This window comes from Embiotoca jacksoni, unplaced genomic scaffold (genome assembly GCF_022577435.1).
Source record: "Embiotoca jacksoni isolate LCO1_2020_lvr unplaced genomic scaffold, fEmbJac1.0.p SCAF_13, whole genome shotgun sequence".
Taxonomy (NCBI): Eukaryota; Metazoa; Chordata; class Actinopteri; family Embiotocidae; genus Embiotoca; species Embiotoca jacksoni.
In genome coordinates this window covers 9627223-9653503 of record NW_027185263.1, presented here as the reverse complement: position 1 = coordinate 9653503, position 26281 = coordinate 9627223, and the positions used below count along the sequence as shown (strand labels likewise).

General features: G+C 40.5%; 1 protein-coding gene across 1 annotated transcript in view; it reads right to left on the bottom strand.

Moving 5' to 3' along the window:
- LOC138196005 (protocadherin Fat 3) overlaps positions 1 to 26281 on the bottom strand; it is a 67130-nt gene that overhangs the window by 32284 nt on the left and 8565 nt on the right. Inside the window, exons 5-22 of the mRNA XM_069145661.1 lie at positions 24403 to 24521; positions 22361 to 22559; positions 16302 to 16363; positions 14762 to 15076; positions 11978 to 12188; positions 8448 to 8519; positions 6212 to 6348; positions 5375 to 5650; positions 4960 to 5170; positions 4610 to 4824; positions 4248 to 4406; positions 3656 to 3777; positions 3352 to 3534; positions 3123 to 3237; positions 2719 to 3000; positions 1788 to 2138; positions 942 to 1115; positions 271 to 801 (exon numbers count right to left, since the gene is read on the bottom strand). Of these exons, the coding sequence (XP_069001762.1) occupies positions 271 to 801; positions 942 to 1115; positions 1788 to 2138; positions 2719 to 3000; positions 3123 to 3237; positions 3352 to 3534; positions 3656 to 3777; positions 4248 to 4406; positions 4610 to 4824; positions 4960 to 5170; positions 5375 to 5650; positions 6212 to 6348; positions 8448 to 8519; positions 11978 to 12188; positions 14762 to 15076; positions 16302 to 16363; positions 22361 to 22559; positions 24403 to 24521 (3734 nt within the window). The remainder of the gene's footprint in view (positions 1 to 270; positions 802 to 941; positions 1116 to 1787; positions 2139 to 2718; positions 3001 to 3122; positions 3238 to 3351; positions 3535 to 3655; positions 3778 to 4247; positions 4407 to 4609; positions 4825 to 4959; positions 5171 to 5374; positions 5651 to 6211; positions 6349 to 8447; positions 8520 to 11977; positions 12189 to 14761; positions 15077 to 16301; positions 16364 to 22360; positions 22560 to 24402; positions 24522 to 26281) is intronic.

Here is a 26281-nt window from a genome sequence, read left to right as displayed (position 1 = left end):
AATCTGAATTCAATTATGCTTTCGTCTGGAAATATTTTTGTTGTAAACGTGTTCCTCAGTGCAACAACAATGCTGTTATATTCCTTTATTCTCAACAGCTTCCACTGGGAAATTTCAAAGGAAATATCACACTATCCTCTCATAAATAAATTATTTGGTATCAAATGTCCATCCACAACACTGCTGGAGTGAGTCTTAAGTGTAAACAGTCATTCAGTTAGAGCACACACTGGACTTACTCGGTAAACAAAGGCACACACACGCATCTACCTGTAACACGGTCGTTCCAATCATGGAGTTCTCGGGCAGCACAGCGGAGTATGAGGTGTTCTGGAACAGTGGCGGATTATCGTTCACATCCAGCATGACAATGTCCACATCGACCTCAGACTTGGCCCCAGTCAGTGTATCTGTAGCCTTCACCGTTAACCGGTAGTACTGAGTGGTCTCGTAGTCTAATGGGTAAATCACACTGATGATTCCCGTGTCAAAGCCAATGTCAAACTGGAGGGAAGGGTCTCCATCCGTGATGGTAAAGATGATGCTCTGGCCTTCAGGACTGCTGGCATTGATACAGAGGACAGAGGTGGACACGGCCACATCCTCTCTGACAGTGACACCATAGAAGGGCTTGTCAAAAACTGGCATGGCTTTGTTTACTACAGTAACAGGCAGCACCACCTCGCTGGACAAAGGGGGGAAGCCACCATCAGTGGCCACAAGAATCATCTTGTACTCTGCGTTCGATAAGTCTGCCTCAAAGGATCTCTTTAAGGTCAGCTCTCCAGTCACAGGGTTGACCTGAATGGCATTTAGAAATACTAGGTTTTAATATAAGAAGCATACAAGCATACAAACCTATAACATTTTCATTATATTGTATTTCCTGCTCTATGATATGAAGATTACTTTATTCAAAGCAGAAAAAGTGTAGCTCTCACTTGAAAGTTCCTGTGCTCCTTCTTAAGGCTGTAAGTTACTTCTCCATTCAGACCGTGGTCTCGGTCAATGGCTGAGACCCTGAAAATAGCTGATCCTGGCTCTGCTTCCACCTGCACTATAGCATAGTAGGGGAGGTTGACAAACGTTGGAGCATTGTCGTTCACATCCTTCACCTAGAACAAGGGGAAAGATATAGTGGGGTCATTGCAAATGGACTGGCAATGGACATACAGTTTAAATCTGGGTGAAAGGATTAGTAAACACTTATGTTGCCAACAATTTGTCATACCACACAATTATGACAAGCAACAGATATACTTTAAGTGCAACACGCATCATAGAAGAGACCTGTACTTACCTCCTACATTTTTCCACAAGTCACCTTTGTGTTTCTTACTACATAAACAGCTTGATCTTTATCTGCTTGTTCCAACATTTCATTGAAGCGACTGGTCATCATATATTTGAAACCTTCAAAACCAACTAACCATGTTTATTAGCGCAGCAACCGTATATAAAATTTTCATTAAGCCAGAACAAAAAGAAAAGAAAACTGTGGTCTGGCTGGGATCTGCAGACCTTCAGATCTCGACAGGACAAACACAGACTGCTGATCAAAGAAACCAAATTGAGTTTGTCAGTAGAAGCGTGTAAATGAATAAATAAGCTGATATAGCGAAAAATAAACAAACCTTCGGTGTAACACAAACGTGACAGACTAAACTTGACAGACTTGTGCGGAACAAGAAAACCTGCATCTGCATTAAGTATAAAGGCAAAACATTAACAAACAAAAAAGTTCTTTCACACACAAATTTACACATACAGATGATTTCTACACCCACCTGTACTTGTACAATCACCCTGGTCACCCGCATTATCTCATCTTCTTTGCTGACCTCCACCACCAGATCGTAGCTCTCTTTCTCCTCCCGGTCAAAAGGCACCCCAGTGGTGAGCACCACTCCACATGTCGGCCGAATGGTGAAGCGTCCACCAGGGTTCAGCAGAGTGTACTTCAGTGGTTCATTGAGACGGTGGCCGACTGTGTTTACAACTGTTACTAAAGTGACATTGGCTATGTTTTCTTGGATGGAGGCTAAGTAGACCGGGAAGGTGAAGAGAAGGCTGCTGTCTATAGCTTCCCGGATGAGTACCGTGACCGATGCCATGCTGGAAAAACGTCCGTCCCACACCTTAGAGAAAAACATTATTATATTTGTATTGTTTTATTCATGACGGATGACTCAGAACTGGATAATAAAATCATTAATCTCCCTTATTTTTACCGGAGACTGGTAGTAATGTGTTGCTAACACCAGAAGGTGGCGGTAATGCACCTAAAAGCAGTTAGCCAAACACCACTAAACAACAAAAGAAGGAGAAGACCATACCTCGGTGCAGTAAAATGTGTCCTGTGTAGTGAGATTAGATTTTATGGTTAAAAAAAGCAGAAACGTGAAGACGACTACAGCTGTCAAAACGTTCTGCAGGGAACTAGTACTAGTACTAATAATTTGAATTTAATGAAACGTTGCTTGTATTGCACTTTTGTTTCTTAACAAAATCATTAAAATAACCCTAAGCTGATGTATACTGAATAACTATAGGATCTGGGTGCAAAATTCTTCAGCTGACCCAGTGCTCTGACCTCCCCGTGGAAATCAATGTTATGTAAGCCAGTCTAAGCCAACTGCATGCGGTTCATCTAAGATAGTACCAGGACACAGAGAAGTTCAAATGAAATGTGATGTCTACTGATAGCTAGTCACTTACCTTCACATTAAACCGATAACGGTCTTTATTGAGGTTCTGATTGATGACAGACACAACTCCGGTGTAGCGCTCCACAGAGAAGCACTCCACATTGCTGTCCACTAGAGAGTAAACTAGCTGGGGTGTGATAGGCTCGTTAGGGTTCAGGGTGGGGTCAGAGGTCAGGTCAGGGTCAAAAGCCTCAACCCTAAGGACCTCGACTCCCATGTAGGTAGGCAGGAGGAGAACTGTCTCATAAGTGTCCTGGAAGAACTTTGGGGGCGAGTCATTGATGTTGATCACCTAACACAGGGTAGGCACAGAGTAAAAATAATGTCAACAATTACTTCAATAACAGGGGAATCAGAGTGAGTCAAGAATGGTTTACGAGGCTGTGAAAACTGATTTATATGTCAGTCACTTACCTTTATAATCACCTCTGCTGGGCTCTCAGCACTCCTTGGAGGCTGACCACTGTCTCTAACATGAACCCGGAAGACAAACTCAGAGAAGGTTTCATAGTCCAGAGTGGCAATCGTTCTAAAATTTTAAAGCCATTCAAAACACCCATTACCAGATATGTCAGTTTATAAGCAGGTGAATCAGATAAATAGAGATGCACCTGATCACATTTCTACCAGCAAAGTCACATACCGAATCGATCCGGTCCCAGAGTCCACGCTGAAAAACATGCGAGCCGTCTCATCTATGATCTGGAACACTAACAGAGCATTGTGATTGCGGTCTTTATCAGTCGCCTGGATGACTAAAGGGTTACCATCCTCTCCCAGGACCACACTGTTGACTGGAGCAGCCTCACTGACTGCACCCACATATCTGATAGAAAGAGGACACTGTTGTTAAAGTTTACCTTAGATCATTTCAGAAATGTTCTTTTTGTCAGATGTCAGTGCCAAGTTCTACTACTCTGTAAGTCTACTTTGATCACCGCTGATACCTGATTTGTTGAAATATTGGTGGGCTATCATTGACATCCCCCACTTGGACAATGACAGTGGTGCTGGCCTCCACTCCAGCCATGCTCAGGGTATGTACCACCAAAAAGTAGGATGCTGTTTGCTGCCAAGATAAAGATATCCAAACAGAAAGTGTTGCCTCAAAATTTCTTGTATATCCACTACTGTGCAAAGGTTTTAGGCATTAATGGTAATGTCAAGATACTTTGAAAAATAGTGCTATGATCTTTTCTTTATCAATAAACATCATACAAAGTAAAAAAAAAAAAAAAAAATATTTGGTGTGATGCCCTTTTGCCTTTCAAATACCACCTATTCTCCAAGGTGAACTTAGCTTTTTTTGCTCTTATCGTTGCTGAATATATGACACTGACTGTATGTTTGACTCATTGTCATGCTACAGAATGAATTAGAGACAGGACAGTAATGTGTGATAAGAAACTAAACATCTAAAGTGCATGAAATGTTTGCACAGGAATAAATATGTGTTTCTCCTTCCAAAACAATAAAGTCAACATTGAGTTTTGGTCAACTTTACACACCAATACCACTGACAAACAAAGTTCAACAAACCTCAAAATCGAGCAGTTTGCGTGTAGTGATTACGCCGGTATAATGGTTAATGACGAAACAATGCTCCTCGTTGCCTCTGGTGATGTCATAAATGAGTGCTGAGCGGCTGATGGCACTAACAGTGGTCACATGTGTTCCAATTTTGCTGTTCTCCATTATCTGTAAAGACGGACAGCAGAGATATACATTTCAGGCACTTTCGGGAGTTATGTGCACAATTTAAATGAAGATATTAGCCTCCTGTATGTCTGTCTGAGCATTTACCATCCATCCTTGCCTACCACCTTCAAGCCTGCCTTCATTCCAACTATCTGTCCCCCCTCAGCCTTCTCTCTCTCCCATACATCCATCTCTCTCTTTACCTCAGCTTGATACTCCTTCTGTGTGAATTTGGGTTTGGAGAAGTCAGAGAGTATCAAGGAAATGCGAGCTGAAGCTGTTGCCATTAATGGAGGAAATCCGCTATCCGTGACACGGACAGTGAGGGTGTAAAAACCCACAGAGGAGAGGTCCAGGTCCTTGGCAATGAAGATAAGGCCTGTGGTGTTATCAATGCCAAACACACCACCTGTGTTACCTGAAAATAGCAGAAGGTTACAGACAGCATAGATAAATGAAAAACATAATTTTAATTCCATTTGAGTCATAAGTGTTTAAAACAGATGAAAAGAGACACATAATAATATTAGTTTTCTTTGAGATTGAACCACACCTGCTTCCATAGAATAGGTGAGTTGCCCATTAATCCCATTATCTTTGTCCAGAGCTGTCACCTGCAGTACAGGGGTGTCTGGGAGGGACGTTTCATAGGCCATAGCATCGTACACTGTGCTGGTGAAGTAGGGGATGTTATCGTTGGAGTCTTCCACTGCCACCAGGATACGAGCCAGGTCACGGTTAAAAGGAAATTCCTGATCCTTGACCTGGAGCAGCAATGCGTGAAAGAAGAGATGAATATGGATAGAGTTGTATGAGGCGATAATTGAACGAAATCAGTTCAAATTAAGTCAGCCAGACACAGTTGCCAAGGGGAGTCTCATTTAGTAGAGAGCACATATACACACACAGAGACTCACAGCCAAGCACACACAGAGAAAAAGGAATTTCTCCCATGTCTCCCTTCTCACCATAATAGTGAGGATGTGTTGTGTTCTGGCCTCGTAGTCCAGCCTGTCTGCAGTGTAGACAACTCCCGTGCCTGGATTGACCCTGAACAGTCTCATACTGGCTGGGTCTACACTGCCATAGATGGAGAAGCTCAGACGGGCACGCTCATCCATGTCTGACGCTCTGACCCGCAGTAGCTCCATGTCAACTGGTACATCCTCAGACACACTGATATCATATGCCGGCTGGGAGAAAACTGGAGGGTTGTCGTTGCTGTCTTGTATCCGGATGAACACCTGAGTGACAGAGATGGAGTTAAAAATTCCAGAGTCAGCAAGTTTAGTGCACAGTATATTATTGCTAGATGCAAGAGCACTGATGAAGAAATAGTGACTGATAATACTTGGTGTAGAGTAGGGCTCCCCTTGAATTTTTCATTTGCAAAGTGACCACTGAAACAGTTTTTATACTAAGGCAAAGGAGTATTTATGGTACTTTTCTATGCCAGACAGTGTCTCACCCATAAGAGATGTGGGCACTTTTGTAAATATAAATACACTTGACCTTTATTTTCTGAGGGTAATCCTATTAATCCACTGACATCAAGGATTTACCTTACAAAAGAAATCTAGTAGGCCAGCCAAAACAACAGGAGCACAGGGAATACTCAAAAACAGAGCAACAAAAAAGCACATTTCATAGTCAGCAAGACATAATTTCAGAAAAAGGGAGGGTAAGTGTAGGAAGGAAAGCTAAAAGTAAACAGCTTGCAAAGATGTTACAATAATCTAATTTGATGTGGGTCTGGAGTGTATAAGAGGCTGTGGCAGTGCACAACAAATGCAAAATGGCTGTACCTGTGCTGTGGCAAATTTGGTCCCATCTGTCACCTGTATGGTCATGTTGTACACAGACTGCACCTCTGCATCCAGTGGCTTGGCCACGACTAGAGTCCCCACCCCCACTTGAAGGTCAAACTGCATGTCAAAGCTCCCTGGAATCACACACACATACACACAGAGTGTCAGTCATTTAGCATTCACATTGCGTGCTAAACTCAGGTGCTCTAAGTTATTACTATGTAATTGTTTTGGCCAGGTGCCTTGGTCTGGAGCTGGAGGGTCTGTGAAATAAAATGAACTGAAATGCAATGTGATGTTGCACCGAACCCACTTGGCAGCCTGAGAGGTGTTAACAGCCACACAAACATCTGTCTTATCACTCCAAAACACAACCCATCTCAGAGATCAAAAACCTGCAGCCGGGTCTTTTCCACAGGCGGTGAGTGTACAGTTTAGAAGCTTAATGTTTGATTAAAGTGAGGGAGAGGACTGATATGTGTTAGGTATTCAGTGCCATCCCTCGTCTCATTCTAGCTTCTCTCAAGAGATATCTGGGAGCTTGAGCTCCCCTCAGCATATGAATACTGATTGGGCATTTTTCACAGAGTCACTGATGCGTGTTGAGTGGGAGCAAACCACAGGGACTCGCACTTTCTTTCTTTCTTTTTTTTTCTTTATTTCTGTAGGAGAGATTGGTCAATAATATAGTATGAGGGATCAATCTCACAGCTTACAGAAAAACAAAAGTCACAGTATGTCGTCTCTTAAGTAAGTATTATGTTTCTCTCCTGTCTATTAGGTGCTTTCTGGGCATTTGATCATGTTTCACAGTTTTTGGTTGACTCTGTATTGAACAAAGACACTGATGCAAAATCTGAACAGGTAATTAGGTGTATTGTAAGTGCGTGCATGCACATACAGTAAATCTGTTATTTAAATTATGTTAATAAGGCAATAATATCTGTTTATTTTTAAACATTTTACACCTAAGTTACCTACTTTGTGCCCTATTTTAAGAAAACAGCCTTGATTGCTGTCAGCAGATAAGCAGACAATTTAGATGAGCAATCCCTCAACTGTTTTCATCACATATTCTAGCAGCATACTCAAAAGATGCATATGAACAACTTGACACACACACATCCCCAGAAATACGGATATATCCTGAAATTGATCTCTGGGGAGAAGTGAGAGAGAAATGTAACTTGATGTAACTACTTCAGTTATAAGCAACAAAGAGAAGTATACCTGTCTTTTTTCCCTACTCTAGTAATAAATATGTAAAACCTGAAATACAATTTTTTTTTGTTGGAAAGAAAAACAGTTGAACAAAATAATAACATAATAATATGTAAGTTGATGAAGTGAACATGTTATCACATACTTGTTTACTTACACACCTGGAAATTATGGAGCAACAATGCCATTCATCTGCCAGTCGTGTTTCTGGCCACATGGCAAATGTTAATGCAATATTCACTCTTTTTTTTTAGCTCTGACGTTTGTCTCGACCAACTTCTGACTGAAATATCTGCCTCTTAAGTTGCAAAATGCTCCACTGTGTAAATCTTGTCTGGATTTTTATAGATGTTTTTTGCTAAAAACAGCTGTCTGCCCTGGCTGAAAATGACATGAGATCAGTGAGAGAGATCCAAAACAGTAATGGTGTGGCCTACACAGCTAAACAATGGGCTGAACCTTTATAAAGCCCCTAGCTGAGGAGGAACTGCAGATTTGGGTGTGGATTCTCTGTAGGTGTATCACTACTGTAAGAGTGATGCCTCTAACATTATATTTCATTTGAAATAATGATGATGGACCTTTTAAGGTTTATCTGTAGCTGCAGAAGGATCATGAGATACACTCAGAGTCGACCCTTAGTGTCACATTAGCCTTAACATTATAACATAGCCAGTTTTTTTTTTTTTCTAAAATATGCTTTCATTTAGAAATTCTCTTGGAAGTGGGAGCATTTCAGTTCAAGAAAAATTGTATAACAACCCATCTGCATTTACTTTTCAAAGTAGCAGCATTGTAGCTGAACTAACGACATAAACCTGTCCTGCCTGGGCAGCGATAACAAACCAGTGCTGTTTGTGTGGAGCTGTGTGAGAATCTTTTTTTCAAACTCAGATCAATCAATAGTGCCTTGGGCTAAACAAGGTCATGGTGCTGTGTGCTTCATTTCCTGAATTCCTTCAAACCTGAGGCATTTGAGGAAGAGTTGTGGCAGAATTAGCTTTGACCAGACCTGTGTCAAGTGAGCAGTTTCTCCCACATGCATTCTGCGGAATGTAGAACATTTCTCTGGCAAGCCGTCCGCCTGAACGGTGAGAGAGAGAAAAAAGAGATTTTCAATATTTATGAAGAAAAGAGATTCTTGTGATCAAAGGTCTGGATCATCTATATACAGCACTGCAAAATTGACCTCTTGACATCTTTCACATTTCTCGGTGTCATTAAGAAATGTAAATGTTTTTTCTTCGGAAAAGTTAAGCACGGGTATGTACAGAAAGTCCAGTTCTTAAAAGAATCATCTCTCTGCTTTTACTTTGTGTGGAAACATTTTTTGAAATATTAATGAACTTGTCCTGTACAATTACTCTGCTAATATCAACAGAGTGGAACAGAACAACAACTCTCTTGCATTTTTGTTATCTTACTGTATTATATGTGTGACTAAAAAATAATAATCAACTGATAATCTACACATTTTTCAATTAAAGTCAGTATAAAGAAAATCGGAGAGATTTGTTTTTAATGAAATTATAATTTTAGGTTTTGTGACAAAATTCGTTGTTATTCATTGATAGATCTAACTTTATTTAGCTCGGTTGCGCTAATTAATTAGTAATATATGCTGCTAACTTGCCCAAATGAAAAACATTAACATTCTGCTGCAGACTGAGAGGAACAAGGTTGATTCTCGGAAGGTCAGTGTCTGGCTCTGGTGGCTCACATGTACGGTTGAACAAGTCCAATAAAGCTGCCTGAGGAAGCTTTATTGGACTTATTGTAGTGACACTTGAGTGGCGGCTCTGATCCCATACCGGTTTCAGAACCTTCAGTGGACATGCCCCCAGCGTTTGAGAGCAGGGACTGCTGCTTATTTTCTCACAATTTTGTAACCTACTGTAATATACTTGTCCATGTTTTTAATCATTCAATTTTGGCTAGGTAGTTAATAACGCATTTTTCTGTGGAACAAAAAACTCATCTATTTCTGTCAGGATCTCCGCCTGTCCCTGTTTGTCTTTCACTGTGTTTCCCCGATCACCCTTTTCCTCATTTTTCCTGTTCCCTCCCCTGTTTGTTTTTGTCTGTCATGTGTTCTATGTTTTGGTCTGTGTCTGGAGGGTGTGGATTCATTCCACTGCCCATCTCCAGTCACCTCACACTAACACACCTCATTCAGCTGGCACAGCTGGTTCTCATTCCAGTAGTCACCACCTGGCAGTATATCAACTCTGGTCTTGCACTCCACCTGCGTCAGTCCGTCCGATCATCTCACCTAGCACGACGCTGCAGTTCAGTTAGTCTGTTTGCTTGTTCTGCAATTCCGTTTCTATCTACCGTAGTATCCAGCCCCCCCTCAGTCCTCGGAGACCCCTGTCTGCCTGCCTGCCGCCACTGCGGTTCCGCCCGAACCCGCAGTGCCCGGCTTAGACCTGCCTGCCTCAGCTCCGGTGAGAATTACAGGGACACTCTTACAAGCCTGCACAGGTCTCAGGCACTTTCTCCGCCTCTGGACTCTGCCAGAGTTCCTGCCCCGAGCCTGGAAGGATCCCGGGTCGGTGGTGACTGTTGTTGGCTTACAGCCATTCTGGACTTGCCTCTGACAATGCCCTGTCCCGCCAGTTGGCTCCAGACGACAAACACACTGCCACTGACACCATCGTCCCATCCTCCTGTGTGCTCGGGACCCTCACCTTGGAGGTGGAGTCCGCAGTTCTGGAGGCCCACCGCTCTCAGCCAGATCCCGGAGGGGGACAGCCAAATCGTCTGTTTGTTCCCCCTACCGTCAGCTCCTGGGTGCTCCAGTGAGAGGCTGAAACAGGAGCTGGAAGCCACCCTCTGCTGAATTACAGCCTCCAACCCATCGTCATGGAGCTCTCTATTCCCATATGCCCACAACTACCACACCTCCTCCGCCACCAGACTCTCGCCCTTTGAGGCCTCCCTCGGTTACCAGCCTCTGTTGTTCCCCAACCAGGAGGCTGAGATCGCTGTTCCCTTGGTGCAGCGCAACCTACGGCGCAGTAGGAGGATGTGGAGGAACACTTGGGTCGCTCTCTTCCGAACCAAGGACCAGAACAAATGCCTGGCGGATGGTCGCTGTGTTCCAGCTCCTGTCTACCGCCCTGGCCAACAAGTCTGTGTCGCTCCTCGGAGATCACCAGTTAGCATGTCTTGGCAATCCTGTGTCGGTCCACGGGAAACCACACAGTTCACCCGGCCCGCTGTCCTGTGTCGGTCCACAGAGATCATCAGGTATGCAACCCGCCTGTTCAGCGTCGGTCCTCGGAGTACCCCTGTCTGCCTGCCTTCTGCCACTGCGGTTCTGCCCAAACCCACGCTGCCCGGTGTGGAGCGCGGGGACGTGCTCACTAGCCAGCTTGGACCCGACTGCCTCAGCTCTGGTGAGAATTACGGGGACACTCTCACCAGCCTGCACAGATCTCAGGTACCTTCTCTGCCTCCAGACTCTGCCAGAGTTCCTGCCCCGGCCCTGGAACGATCCCGGGTCGGTAGTTGTTGGCTTACAGCCATTTTGGACTTGCCTCTGTGCTCACGTACAATCCCTTGGACTATTCACCTGTTCTGTTTTGAGAATAAACCTGACAGCAAGTAATCTGCTGTGTGTGCATTTGGGTCCGTTCAAACACCACTTCAACAATTTCTACTTTACACAGATTTTTTTTTTCGAACTGTGGAGAAGCAATTAAATAATGAGCTAATCAGTAATTATTCTTTCATAGGCCTGAATGAAAGGGCAAGGTAGAGCTCCCTTTGTTTTTTTTAAATAGGCAGACATGTGAAGAGAAGATTGTTTTCACCAGAGCCAGAGCAGCAGGAGAAGCCATTCTTTCATTGGTCTTCATTTGATGAGTTAGGCCAAATAAACCATAAAGAAGTTAAATGTTTTGTATAAACAATTCTCTTTTGTGGCACTAATGGTATTTTAATTTTACCTAGCGAATTCTGATTCAACAAAGAAAAATCAACAACAAGTAGTTTTCTAAAAAACATAAATTTAAAAAAAGCAGTAGCTGTCCAGCCGTGAGAGTTAACAAAAATCAAGTGAAACACATCCTAGTTACAGATTATTTTGGAAGTCATCATCACTTTGAATTAAACAATGTAACATCTCCAGACTTTTTCACAATATAGTGTGAAATGCATCACCTCCAGTGTTCCTGGCTCATTCCTGATTGGCCTGACTCAAAAGACCTAATGATATCGCTCAAAAGTATAATCATAATACTTAACCAATGTAGATGGGTATATCAATTCAGTGAAATATAAAACTATTTATTCATCCCTTTAGGTCAAATCGAGGTAACCTGACCTTGTTTCATCACAAGTGCTGACAAAACTTTTTCAATTTCAAACTTTTTAAAAGTTTGGGATAGTAGTGCAATTAAAATATCAGTAAGAGAAATAATGAGTTGTTACTTTTTGCTAGTGTGACCAGGAATTTTGTTTTGTTTTTGACTAACGAAAGAAAATTCTGCTCATTCTTCAGTCTGTTAGTTTAGTAGTGAACATTCATTTTCTTACCGATGATGCTGAACCAGACAGGTGTACTGGACTGGCTCACAGCCACCACTCCCACCGGCTGAGCAACAGCAGTTGTCTCCGGAATAGAGAAATTGTAGTACCTCTGGGTGAACAGTAGGGGCAGCGTTGAGGGGACAGGTTTACGAATCCACTCTACGTGGAGTTTGACAGTAGACCATAATGGAGATTCCCCACTGTCCTCTGCTTTTATCTAGAACAAGGAACAATAATGAGAAACCAGACATTCAGCAGACACATCCTGTAGCTAACAGTAGATTTCACAAGGAAGCCGATTTACCAGTAATTGATCTGGTGTTAATATTTATATATTCAGGCTGAGCAAACATTGTGAGTACATTAGAATTCTGGTCTCCCCACTTCACAGACTGTCAAAACTACACTGATGATCTATACTCATCTCTATGCTGACACTGCACGTACAGTACATTGACTACACCCACACCTCAGCAACAACATCCCATCCATAAATATTATTTGGATAACCTCAGAATTTCACCTCAAAAATTACAGTTTAATGGGATCAAAGTCCCTGTCTGACTTCAATAAGATTGCTATGCCTTTCACACACCCAACAGGAATACATTTAACTAAAATTAATCAACTAAATTGATGAAGGAATCTATATGAAAGGTAATTGCAGTGGTGGAAGAAGTATTTAGATCCTTTACTCTGATAAAAGTAACAATACAGCAATGTAAAAATACTCCATGACAAGTAGAAGTCCTGTATGAAAAATCCTAGTTAAGTATAACTACCTAAATGTTATCAATACAATGTAGTTAAAGTAATAAAGCAAAAGCACCGATTTTGTCCCTTTGACTGATTTGTTATATGACATCATCAGATTGTGTGTAAGCAGCATGTTGCTGTTGTAGCTGCTGGAGGTGGAGCTAGTTTAAACTACTTTATAATCTGTTTTGTATATAATCTTTCTCTACTCTTTGATTTTTGGTGAGATACTGCTGCAGAGATATGGTATCATTTCAACATCTTTTGAAATGAAACTATGTGACAAGTCTAGAGTGCGAAATTACTATTTAGTGGAGCTGTTAAAAACTCAGACATCTAAAATGTGACCACTACTACACACTTCTTTTTGTAAGACAGCAGAAGCAAACAGGATCTGAAACCACTGGTGTAGTCTTAAACAATGTGTTGTATTTTAAAAGCATGTCATGTTATCCATTGTGCCAAATAATGTACTCAGAGAGGAGAAGATTAGTGTGATGCTTTTGCTTTTCAACTATGAGCTCTTTTTCTCTGAAACTAAGTGCAAACTCAGGAATAAACCTGCCAGTACATGGGTACGACCAGCTAATCTGTGAGTCAGATATATACTGTAATTAAAATTAGGTGTGTGCAGTGCACATATAAGAGGGATGTAAGCAGGATTGTACACAAACAAAGCCACAAAATCCGCTATTTGTGCCCGGTGTTTGGGATTAGACAAAGTCTGAGCGGGGTAAACACAACTCCCATTATGTGCCAGAATATCAAAGATGTCGTGTGCCACCTGATGCGCATAAACACAACTGTGCTACTCATACATTGGCCATGGAAAAGTGTGCAAACTCAAATACCTGAGCTGGTGCCTGATGAAAAATGGCAATGTGACCATGTTTGCTCCTGCCAACTTTGCATGAGAGCAGAGCCCCATAAATTAACTGAACACCAACTGGCTATGATTTTTACGTGAGGAATTTTGAAAAGCAGCAATCAAGAAGTAGAAAGAGAGGAGCATCGTGCCTAAAAAATACAGAAGCCTTGCATTATAATAACATGATAATGTAAACTTGAAAATGTAATTCCACAATAGTATTATAATTTTAGCACGTGTTTGTGTTATTTGAGTAAAAATTAAATTGAAAAAACTATAATCCAATTTTCATTTTCATTTACATATACTTGTATTTTGGAACCATCTTAAAATGAAAATGGAAAAGCTGTTTGACAGTTAAATTTCAAAGTCGTACCCCGCTGGTCAGTGGTCAACATTCAAATGTTAATTCATATTTAAAAATTAAAATGCAATAAAAAACAATGTAACCTGATGTTCCATTTATTTAAGCAATATTTAAGTCAGTTGAAATAAAAAATGCAATTTTGAAAACAACTTGAAAATGAAAACAGCCCTTTGACATTTTAATAATAAAGAAACCTGCTGTAAAATGGACAATATTTGACTGCTATTAGAGTGACCCCGGTTTATTGCATTTACATTTACGTATCACAACCAAGCGGCAACCCACTGTGACGTCACCTATTGATTTGTGAACTGCTGTTTTAAAGCCAGGACTTACATGTGATAATTATTTGGAATTGAGGGTGGAGCTAGCGGGTGGGGTGGGAACATCATCATAATGACTTATGGAAAAAATGTTGTGACCTAGTGCTTCATTGACGGTTTTAAATGGGAGTCTATTGGAGATTTTTTTTGTGGCCAGCCCTTAGTGACCCTCAGTAGTATTGCAGTTTAAGGCACTTCTTCGCTTCTAAGACCCAGGGACTTCCTCCATTTTTATGTGCACCCTATGGTCACCACACTCTTTTGGTGTGGAAATTTTAATGCAATCTGTCTATCCGTTTCATCAAGCCAGGTCTCCAGTGAGATTTCACTGCCTCTTTCAGAGACTTGGTTCATTAGGATTGTTTGAGGGGAACTGTGCCTCACCTGTAAAGCGAATGAGAGCAGGCGGATGTAGGTGTCCTACTTAAAAATATGGGAAAAAGGATCAGGTTTTAATTTTGAGATATGAAACTCACTGTGAGGATATCGTAGCTGCCCGCCATCACCATCTTCTTTGATGACACCATACCAGTCCTCGGGTCAATATTGAACTTTTCATCATTATTCCCATCGATAATGCTGTAGGTTATGTTGCCATTGGCTCCAAGGTCACGGTCATAGGCAAAGACTCGGTAGACAGGTTCACCCCGTTTGTTACGGTCTCGCTCGGGCAAGCTGATGCGGTAGGTGACCTCTGGAAAGGTGGGCGGGTTGTCGTTCTCATCGTCGATGTGAACTATGACCCACACTGTAGACTGGCGGGTGGTCACTGGGCCATCTATTACTGTGACCTGAGGAAATCATGCAAACATACGAGCATACACACAAAAAAGAACATATCAGGTTGTCACAAAGATGCATCACTGTCTGTTGACCAATCATCCATTTGGATGCCTATTAACCATTAACATTCTTCTTGGTGTCTACACAAGGAAACATTGCATCATAATGCAGAGCACCTTAATTGCATCATAAGACAAAAACATGTTTTGTCATATGTGTTGGATTTTCATTGTGAGTGCATACATTTATTGAGATCTTAAATCGCCCTTGCACGCTGCGGCTACCACTGTGGAGTGCAGAGCCACGTGGGGCTGAGCTCACGGGAAATCTCTTTGTATTATTGATCCCCTGGAGGCAGAGGCAGAGGTCTGATCACTGATCAATTGGATCAGATAGGGGTGAACACCACTGCTGCTAGCCTGACTGCTCACTAGACTATTAATTACAAACAGGCAGCAGAGGCTGGCAGCTGGAGCAGTGGGTGGCATGCATGGACTGGCATTCCTATTGAAATCACAAGACAGGACGATGTGACAACAAAGACTTCTCTACCCCCAATTTTAAACTGCTTTTAGATGTGAATAGAATATGTCACTGATGCAAGCTTCTCTCTACGGCATTTACTGTTTTCATTTTGTGGTGTGTTGTCATATGCTCGGTTCTTATTAAGTACTGGAGCTAAACAAAGCAGCACAAGTCCAGACAAGTCAATTGGCAGACATACGATACAATATAAAAACACCAAGCTGCAATACTGTGGGTCAGCTGCAGGTTATCTCATTCCATTTTGTAGAAGGGTGAAGTGCTTGTAGATTCAACAGCATTTAATAAGTTGTAAGGAAAGTATTGGGAAATAAAAGTTTGCTCATGTCTCTAAAGTCAAGAATCTCTGATTATCAGGTTCATCTGCATGCAGAGCAGCAGGAGCAACAGAAATAGTAATCACAAAGCTATCTGTATGCCCAGTGTCTGCACTTATCAAATGCTGGGCAGAGCAACTCCTCTCCTCCCTGTTCCCATCCTGAGTGGAGAAGATAACCAATGATGAATGATTACATTTAGAAAATTCAAAACCAGGGACCCAAAACTACAGCCATTCATCACAGTTTATGGAGCCTTGAGGGCCTGCCACGGTTGTCCTCCACCCTGTCTTTGTTAAAAGTGGGCTGAGGTAGGTGGCAGGCCCAGATAAATAATAATACGATAAACTTGTGGACACTGGTTTTACTGTACCTCTAAAAAGTGCTCTGCTTGTTGTTCTCTGTCCAGTTTCCTTGAAGTTGTTGTGATTTGACCTAAAAATCATTAAAAAACAAAAAACAAACTTGAGATAACATGAACACAAATTTGCAGAGACAATAAAGAACTGCTGCTGGTGTTTCTTTATCATCACTTACTCCTATGTTTAAACTTGTATATAATTTACCAAGCAGAAATCCTTTGCAATTACATTCACTATGACAATGAATGAGTGCATGCATGTGTACACCCACGTACACACATATTGCTCCAAAAACTATAGCCCGCAGCCCTGGCAGAGGCAATCCCATTTGGCACATGTTCATATGGCACTGTATCACTGAGGGTCACAGTTGGCCAGCAAGCCACCAGGACAGAGGGAACAGAGCTAGGCCTTTGATAATAGCTTTGATTGGACCACATTATTCAGACGATGGTTAGATAGTTTGACACACTCCTGTAAGCTGCACTGGAAATCAGAGACAACGATGGCTCCATTCAGCCTAGAAAATCTTTAGTCGCCCTTTTGATTTGAGCGTTTTTGTATTTTGTCAGTTCACTGTCATTGTACAACTGCAAGAATTGCTTGCATTAATGCATACGCAGATTCGGTCGATTAGAATACTGAATATTGACTTTTGTTTTTCAAAACAAATGAAAGTTTATGCTCACAATCCATGTTGTACTGTTTAACATCTTATAAAACCATCAAAACAGAGTGAAATTGGTACATCTTTTTTTTTTATCCCAACACACAAATACAAATGGACAGAAAAAAATGCATTCATACAAGCATTAAAATAGTACTACCTTGTCATTGTTTTAGAAGCATTTGTAGTAGCATTCTTGTTTTCATTCACAGCAAGCACCCATAGTCTGCAAATAATCCGAGAGTAACTGCATGTGCAACTAAAGACATCCAAATACATGAAAGACAACACAAAAGTATGCGTGTCTATTCAAATAATTTCTGAGGGGATTTGTATGTGGAATGATTAAAGTAAATGTGCTTCAGTAGTAATATTGTTTTTGTTTCAGTTTAATGAGGCATGCAGTGAAGTGGGATTATTTTGGGTGCTTAAAATACTCTACAGTCAACACTCAATGGTTAGACTAGAATCATGGTGCACATAAACACACACATGCACTTACACACATTCCGATACTTGCACTATCACAGTGTCACCTTGAGCTTGTTACGCAGTCTAACTTCAATTAAGCAAATTAGGAGTGAATCTAGAGCAGCGGTCACAAGCTGCAGGAGAGAGACTGGAAGGGGGAGGTGGTGCTGCTTCACAATGCCCGTAACAACTCTGATAAAAATCAATGATCTACAGCTCACAACACATCTGCAGTTGGACAATACTCTGCTTTAATTGGACAAAGGAAAAAATAATTAAAAAATCCCTACCCATACCTTCACACACACAATTTATATAAGGGTCCAGTTGCCTGTCGCAAATCATTATACTAACGTAAATTCACAGCCTGATTTTTATAGCCACATAAGCTTCCATTTATTTTCTAACTGGAGCAACATAAAAAAATTCAAACGTGAGATTTCTAAATCAGGTTTTTAGTTATTGTTGATCATGAATACTGAAACAGCAAAATACCGATATCTTCACGAGGACACCTTCCTTTTCTGGTTGGGAGAAATAGAAAGCAAGACCATCCAATGAGTCATTACAAATTCATTTAGAGATTTTAACTTACACTAAGTACATTTTGTTTCAATGGCAAACCAGGAAATTTGATACATATCATGTGTCAAATAATGTCAAAATGTAAAACTATTTGTAGTACTCTTTCTGTTATTATTGGTAAACTCATTGTTGCCTTAAGTTATTTAGTGACATCACAGAATATCACAGAAGTGAATGTGGTTAGCCGGTCTTGTAGCAGCAAAAACTAAAAAGATAGCTTGTGATGGAAACCAAATGCAACACATTATTTAAAGTGGAATGGTTGCTTCCATTGCTCGATATAATATCTCTTGAAAGTTGTGCAGCAAAAAATTCACATTGCTAGATTTCTGTGAATTCAGTGGTGCAGGTGGTAGGAGAGAGTGTCATGATTTTAGCTTTGGAAAGTTCTGCTTTCCCCTTCAGGGAATTTCTCTTTTAAATTCTACTCTTTCATCTTGTATTGAGTTGTATTTTCATGTTTGCAACTGGCATGCATTTGCAGCTGATATACTGTATATTCGTGCAATGTGGGTGATATGGTATGAATACATATTATGTATCCATATGTCTTGTAATAAACCAAAAGAAGATCAGTCATTGACCCAAATGTGTACAAGTGTCCTGCTACAACAAAATCAAATCAATATAATAGAGGGTTGTAAAAAAAAAAGGTCACACAGTGACTCCATGACAGCTCTCTGCAAACATGCATGCTGTTACAAGAAGCGTCCGATCTAACACCCTGTGTCAACACTTATCTGTTCTGTTTTCTTCCCCAAAGGAGTAATAGGCTTCACTCACAGCCAGAAACCAACAAGCAGCACTGTAAGCTGTCACAGCACATCTACAGTTTACTTTGCACTCATTCAAACTTCTGCTTCAATACATTTTGGGAATTTGGGAACCCATCAAATTGACACTTTCAGAGTGAATTTGAAAAATGTATTACTTTGAACCACCACAAACCTAGTTTTGAAAAATAATCCAAAACTTGAAGACGTTTTTTCAGCAGTTCAGATCGTCGTGTCGCTGACGCCCGCTTCATGAGGGCAAATCAATCAACTGCATTTTGTTTATTCATCCAATGAAATCGTTCTGGTACATGGAAAGTTTCTGACTGGGTAAACAGTGAGGAGTGATTCATACTGAACAAATCTCCCACTCATCCATGTCTTGTTACCAGACTAACAGACTGGTGCTATCAGTCAATATTAGGAAAATTGTGGTAATGATGCATTCAAATTCATACCTTGTGACAATGCTTTTATCAAACTGCAGAGTAGATACATCCACAAAACAAACGCAGTTTTGAAAATATTTATCGGGCCTCTAAAAGAACCCAGTGTTTCCTTTGAGAAAAAATATTTCTTGAAACAATTTCTCAGTATTGTAGAAAAAGGTCATATATCACAGTCTGAACAATGTCATCATCAATATGAGTTCCCTGGTATAAAATGAATGACTAACAAATAACAAAATACTGTGGCTGTTTGAGAGAGACAGACAGCAGGGCTCAGATGGCAGAAAACTCTCCCCTCTGACACACAAACAGACACCACAAAAATACAACTCACATACGCACACACAAATGCCCTGTCATGCACACAACAGCAAATTATTTTTATACAGCTGTGTGTTCTGGTTATGGCGTCATGGACTCATTCCAACAGAACTGCCCTTTCTAATACGGTGCTGTAACTAATTAATCAATTGATTACATTGTCACGCAGTCTCTTTCTTCTCCCTTTAACACGCACACACACACACACACACACACACACACACACACACACACACACACACACACACACACACACACACACACACACACACACACACACACACACACACACACACACACACACACACACACACACACTATTCATAGACACAGCTGTTGGATGGGTGTTCTGTTCTGCTGGAAAACAAATCAATTTAATAAAATTTTGTACCTGCATTAACACATCAGATTGATGCATTAAAACAGACACACTGACTCATTATCACGGGTAAAAGGTGGTGAGAATCGTTGTGTGGTAAGTACAGTTTACATATCAGTGAGTGTGTTAGGATCAGCATGTATCTATTGGGATCAATACTACCACTCTCACGCTTGTTCAGCCCAGTCGGCATCCCTACATAGTGTCAATACTATAGCCATAATGCACAATAGAAGATTCAAAGAGGAGCAGAGGATGGCAAGTGGAAGCACTGCTTTGATATATAAACACAGCGAGCATGCAACAGTATACCATTATTGAATTCCTCCTACCACAAGCTTGATAATAGTGCCATCGCTTTTTGATCATTATATTGACATTTCTTAGAATCAGAATACTGGTCATTACAACAGCTGAAAAGTTCACATTTTCCTTTTGTTGTCTGTTAAAACAGTCATAACCTAATCTAGGGCAGCAATAGCAAAGATTTCACAATGTTGTCTCTTTTTTTCCCCTCAGGATTTGAATAAAACATTTCACCTCCTCAATAATTTGTTAATGGAGCAAAGCTTGCACTGAGAATGCATGGGGACATCCCTAGACTTCAAACTTGGCAGTCAAACTGACATCAGACTTTTTTTTTCCTTTATAATGTTTGTAATCTGCACAGACATAATGGAAATTCATCTAATTTTTAAATGTGGACATGTTCTCAGTATGACTCAATTATTAATTGAAAAATAGAGAAGATTTTTTTTATATTGTCATGTTATACCAAGACTTAGAAAAGTATTGGATCAAGGCAGACTTTGACAGGGATCCTATCTTTTTCTTCTTTTTTTACACAACATATTCAGAGTTAGAAATAATGTTCAGGCACAATGCTGTGAGATGATATTCAGTTTTTAGAATGCAGCTGTAACTCATCTTTTGTGAGCCTGTAAAAAAATCGTGTGATATTCAAATATGCGAATGTTTAAATAAGATTTTGCAAGTACATAAAATTCAAAGTTTGCAGAACAAATTTGCAAAATTCGAAAAAACATTTTGAGAATGTATAAAAACAATTTGAACAAATGATTTCAATCATGAGATTACATAAAAAGTTCCAACATTCCAGGATTTTGAACATTGAAGTCTATTTACAGGTCTTCTGCATATGCAAGAAACTCTTTCTCATATAAAGCCTTTTGTGGCTTCAGAGGAGCTGTGTGAAAACGGATACATTGCCTGAAGCGATATAATTTATGGCAGTGTCATTTGGGGCTGAAGACTACAAGTTTGAGAGTCACAAAATCTGGGGCTGTGAAGCTGGAAAGAAGCAAGTTTACCAGACCACGGTGGCCCACTTCTCATCTCTGCTTGAGATTAACAGCTCAAGGCTACATTAGCTGCTACTACAGCGTTACACACCTGCGTCTGTGCACTCACTGGTGCTCGAGTTGTGTTGGGGGTGTTGTAGGTTTTGACAAGGAAACAGAATGCATCTGTTTTTTCTGTATTTTGAATTTTATGACACTGTTACTAGAGTGCAAAGACAAACTTGTGGAGCACAAGAGTGTAAAAATACACTCACAAATTATTCTCCAATCTTTAAAGCCCAATACACGTAGATAAGGAGAGAACTACCAACTGACATTAATCAGAAAGTTTTACCACGCAGTAAGTTCCATTCACAGACACAGACAATTATTTTTACTCGTAAATAGAAAAGTAAAATCAGACAATGGATCAGAGACGGTATTGTTTTGCAGAGAGAATTTTTACACATTCACAGACTTTAATTTTTCATGCAGTATTTGTCCCACTTAATCTCAATCAGATACAACCACAGGCTATCTGGGCATCATTTCACAAGCTCACACTGTTTAAGATGCTGTATTGATCCAATATATAGGCAAAGCCTTATGGTGAATCTCTATTGAGATTGGGAGTATTATAATAAAAGCCCAATTCCAAATTGCAGCTTCAGCTTTGGTTTTTCCTTTACACCTTCTTTTTTTTTTACTTTCTGAAAAAAGCTACCATACACATCAAATGTAAAATACGTCATGCTTAGATATGCACCCACACAATCTGGCTTACTTAAAAACTAAGTATACCAATTCTCTTAAGTATATTGCAAAGAACTTACACCCATAAAAAAGACTGGAGACAATAATCAGTTAAGAGCACCATGAATTTGGTGCTGGGCAACTCATCAGTATCCTGGATGTTTGACTGTGTGGACTCAAAAGTCTCTTTAATTTGTTTTATGGAAACCAAATATTTTGTTGAATGAGGTACATGATAAAATATGACATGTCATTTTTTGTTGTAAAGTATGATATATTACTAATCATCAATTAGTGCTGTACACCACATTCTACCAATCATGCTCGCAATATATTCTAATGATTTAAGATCACATGTCGGTGAGTCTCACCTGTTCTTGGGTTGATAGTGAAGAAATTCTGCGGGTTGCCCGCACTAATTCGATAACTCAGACGGCTGGGCGTGGCAGTAAGGTCAGGGTCCTGCGCCTGAATACGGATGACTGACACATCCTTTGGAGAGTTCTCCATGATGACTGGGTGATAAATAGGATCCGAGGTGAGGGGAGCGTTATCATTGACATCTTCTACCTAAGAGAGAAATAGAGGAGATGAAAAAAGAAGAGGACGCGAGACAGGAAAGAGGAGAGAGGGAGAAAAAGCAGGGGTTGTGTAAGGCACTTGAATAAGCATTGTTGTGTGTATCTATTTTAACTGTCACCTGTGTCTGAGCTGGATCTGAATTGGCAACAGACCTTGTTGATAAAATATAGCCCTCTAAACCAGCACGCTGTTGTGAGCAAACTATATCTGCACAGTTTAGTATCTTTGTTAATCAGCAGAGATGGGGGTCTGGGTTGATCCTCTATCAATCATAAATTGGAAATGTATTTGCCAGAAAACGTCATGGATGTCACACTTTAAATGCAGTGCAAATTAATTTCCCCTCTAACAGCATAGATCTGGAATATTTATGGCAAACACAGCGTTGATTGAGCATTTGCTGGGAGGCACAGAGAGCCAAGACGCTTCGCCGGTGAATGAGAAGCACCTGCGTCTGATTAATCTCCGCATTTTTGTCTGTGATGAAGAGGCCGCGAGTACAGCACCCAATCACACCGCCACACGTGAATATCCTGGAGCCAGAAAAAGCTGCTTGTTTTTTTTTTTATACACTCCTGAATTTCTTCCCGAAAGGAGAGCAGCAGTGTAGCAGTGATGTGTATATTTCAGTGTTTAGACACTGGATTACTTACTGACAAATAAAGTAGAAGAAGCTGAAGCAGAGATTTCCCATACAGAGTATATCTTGCTTACAGATTTAGCACTGAGCACAATTAGCATTCTAGAGACTTAACATACCTACTGTTTGGTGTCACTTGTTACTTTAGATGTTCCACAGGAATTTACAATAAAGGCATGAAAATATGTCAACAGTTACATATTGGCAGGCTGTAAAAATGTATCAGTGACAGATACATACAGAGAAGCTAATCTGTAAGCAGAACTTTTTAAAACAATGTCATACTTTTAAAAGCAGCAAGTGAGAAGTTACATATTTTAAAACTGCATAACGTCAGGGGTAAGACTATGTATACATGCTATACAATGTAAAAGGAAATGGATAAATTAACTTGACATTGAGCAAGGAATACTCCACCCCAACTTGTTTTAAATATCGAACAACCCCACCCACTAGTATTTTTTGGGGATTTTTTTTTTTATTAAAGAAGACCTATTATGCTCAATTCCTGTTTTTTATTTTTATTCTGCAACTCCAGTACGGTAGCTTTGCATTATTCACCCAGTGCTTGTGACTCCTTCCTCATCCGATTGTTGTTGTGGAAAAGAAAATTACTAAACCTATTAACGAAGATAATTTCTTGTTCTGTATAATGTGTGAGCCCAAATTAGATTTTAAAAAGCACAAAAGGGAGCAAAGATTACAGCCAGTTGTTTGGTTAATATCCTGCTTATTACCATTATTATCATGCATTTTTTTCTATCAACTGTATTCCCCTCTTAGTAGGTGCTTTTGGTATTATGGACAAATTGTGTGAGGGGATGAGCGTGTCACTGTACTTCATGGGCCTGCTGTGCTCTGTGACATCACCTCGTCGTGAACCGAGTGTTCAGAGCAGTCTGAACCCTGAGGGATTACTTTTGCGTATGTTTACCTGATTTTTTTTAAACTTGGTTTTGCATTTTTTAATATGAACATCAGATATCGTAACACAGAAAATACAGAAAATCATAATTGGTCCTCTTCAAAAACAACACCGAAATGAATTACATAGACTTCTTGCCCACTGCAAACTGCAATTGGGAATTTGATGCTGATGCTTATCTTTGTGTGCAACAATCAAGACGTTTCTTCTGTTTAAGACCTCTTATGCATGCATAGCATAATGTGAATATTGGCAGCAGAGTGTACCTGGATGAAGACTTCAATAGAAGCTGACAGGGGTGTAACCCCTCTGTCTGTGGCGTAGACAGTAAGCCAGTAAGAGTCTTTCGTCTCACAGTCCAGGATACCAGCAGTGTAAATCACCCCTATTGGAGCACAGAGAAAGATTAATGCAGTTGTTACTGGGGTCTGAGAAGGCATTAGGTGTGTGTGTGTGAAAGGGCAGAGCGGGTATTATTAGAATACATCCTTAAAAGATCTCATGGGGAAAGTCTTTGAATACTAAGTTTCTGGAGGCAAAGACACAAATTTAGACTGAACTTTGTGTCCTGGCTTCAGTGACATTCACAGGCATTAGCGGCGCCGCTGTGGTCACCTTCAATGTTTCAGCTTCTCTACAGCTAATCACAGCTGACCAAACTGCTCCAACTGCTATTTGCTTTGTGCTAAATGTACCCTAAACTGCCCTACACAAAGACACTCAGACATTCACACACATTGACTGGCGTGTGTTTAGTGGCCTTAAGGAAGATGAGTAGCTGACAGCTTTGGTGACCTCTTGAGGGACAAAGAGAACACTCACAATGGATGACACACGGGCACCTTTCTTTTTTTCATACAAAAAATTCAGTCATGCGGCATTCTAAACACTCAAAATGACGCACACTCGTGAAAGTTCAGAGTCTAGGTTTTAAGGTTCATTTATGTCATGTCTACATTTTACCAAGAGCACTGAAGTACAATGGGGCATGGCCATGAGTGTCACACAGTTTATCTAAAAAAGGAAACAGAGTTAGAGAAATCATAATAATATACAGTATGTGTGCAGTGATTTCTATCAACAGAAATGAACAGAAGTCAGTTTAGGAATAAAGAGACTAAAATGATCAAAAGAGACAAGTGAGCAGTTGATACGGTTCAGCTCAATGCACACAAACTTTCATCAGATCTCCAGATTTCTGTTAAATCATGGCACTTCACCGGAGAAAGCCATTCACCGAAACATTTGAGTCTGTTACTTCAGCTCAGCTGAAGAAACTCAGTAAGAGCAAAGACGAATGCGTTTGTCAAAGCTTGCAGAGTCTGTCCACAGCTTCTGTGCTTAGGTTCACATACAATTAACCCCCGGAGAGAGCTGAGACTGAGACATGTGAGCAAGTGAATATTTACTTTAGCTCTTTTCAGCCATAACATTGCAATCAAACTTTTATTATCATTAATGATGGAAGGGTTGACTAGTTTATGTTCTTCTGTGTATATTTTTGTACCTTTGCAAGGACTTACAATGTGTGAGTGTTACCACTGGAATTAAAATTAGACGTAGTGACAGAGTACTAGCTAGTGTTGGTTGGGTAGCTTTGTAATCACAGTGGAGCCTGTTGCCATTCCAAATTCATATTAATCAACAAACTAACTCGGCAATCCATGTTGCTGCCATGGTAAAATAACTGGTGTTATAATTAGGCAAAGTCATAACATCAGTGTCAGAGAGCACTTTCAGTACATCAAGACAACTCATTTTATGAAAGACCGTGTTTTTTGCAATTTAGTGCAAAAACAATACCAAATTGGATGTACTTTCATTTAAAACAAACAAATGAAAGTTAATGTCCATAACTACAGGAGGCACAGAGGGTTACGACCGTTCAAGAAGGACTCCATGCCCCTGGGGTAAACATGCTCAAAGCCTATCTTGCATGATTCTGTGCCCAACCTCAGCCACCCCATTAAAACAATGTTTGCAGGATATCATCGAAATAGTCTAAATAGAATATGTTGTTCAGAGAAAATCCTTAGCCAGAGACCTGGAGAGCAAGTTTCATGTTAGTACTCCTTCCTGAATAGGTTAAAAAAGACAAAGATTGATCTGTTCATTTATACAGTATATTACTTTGTTTGTATTGTC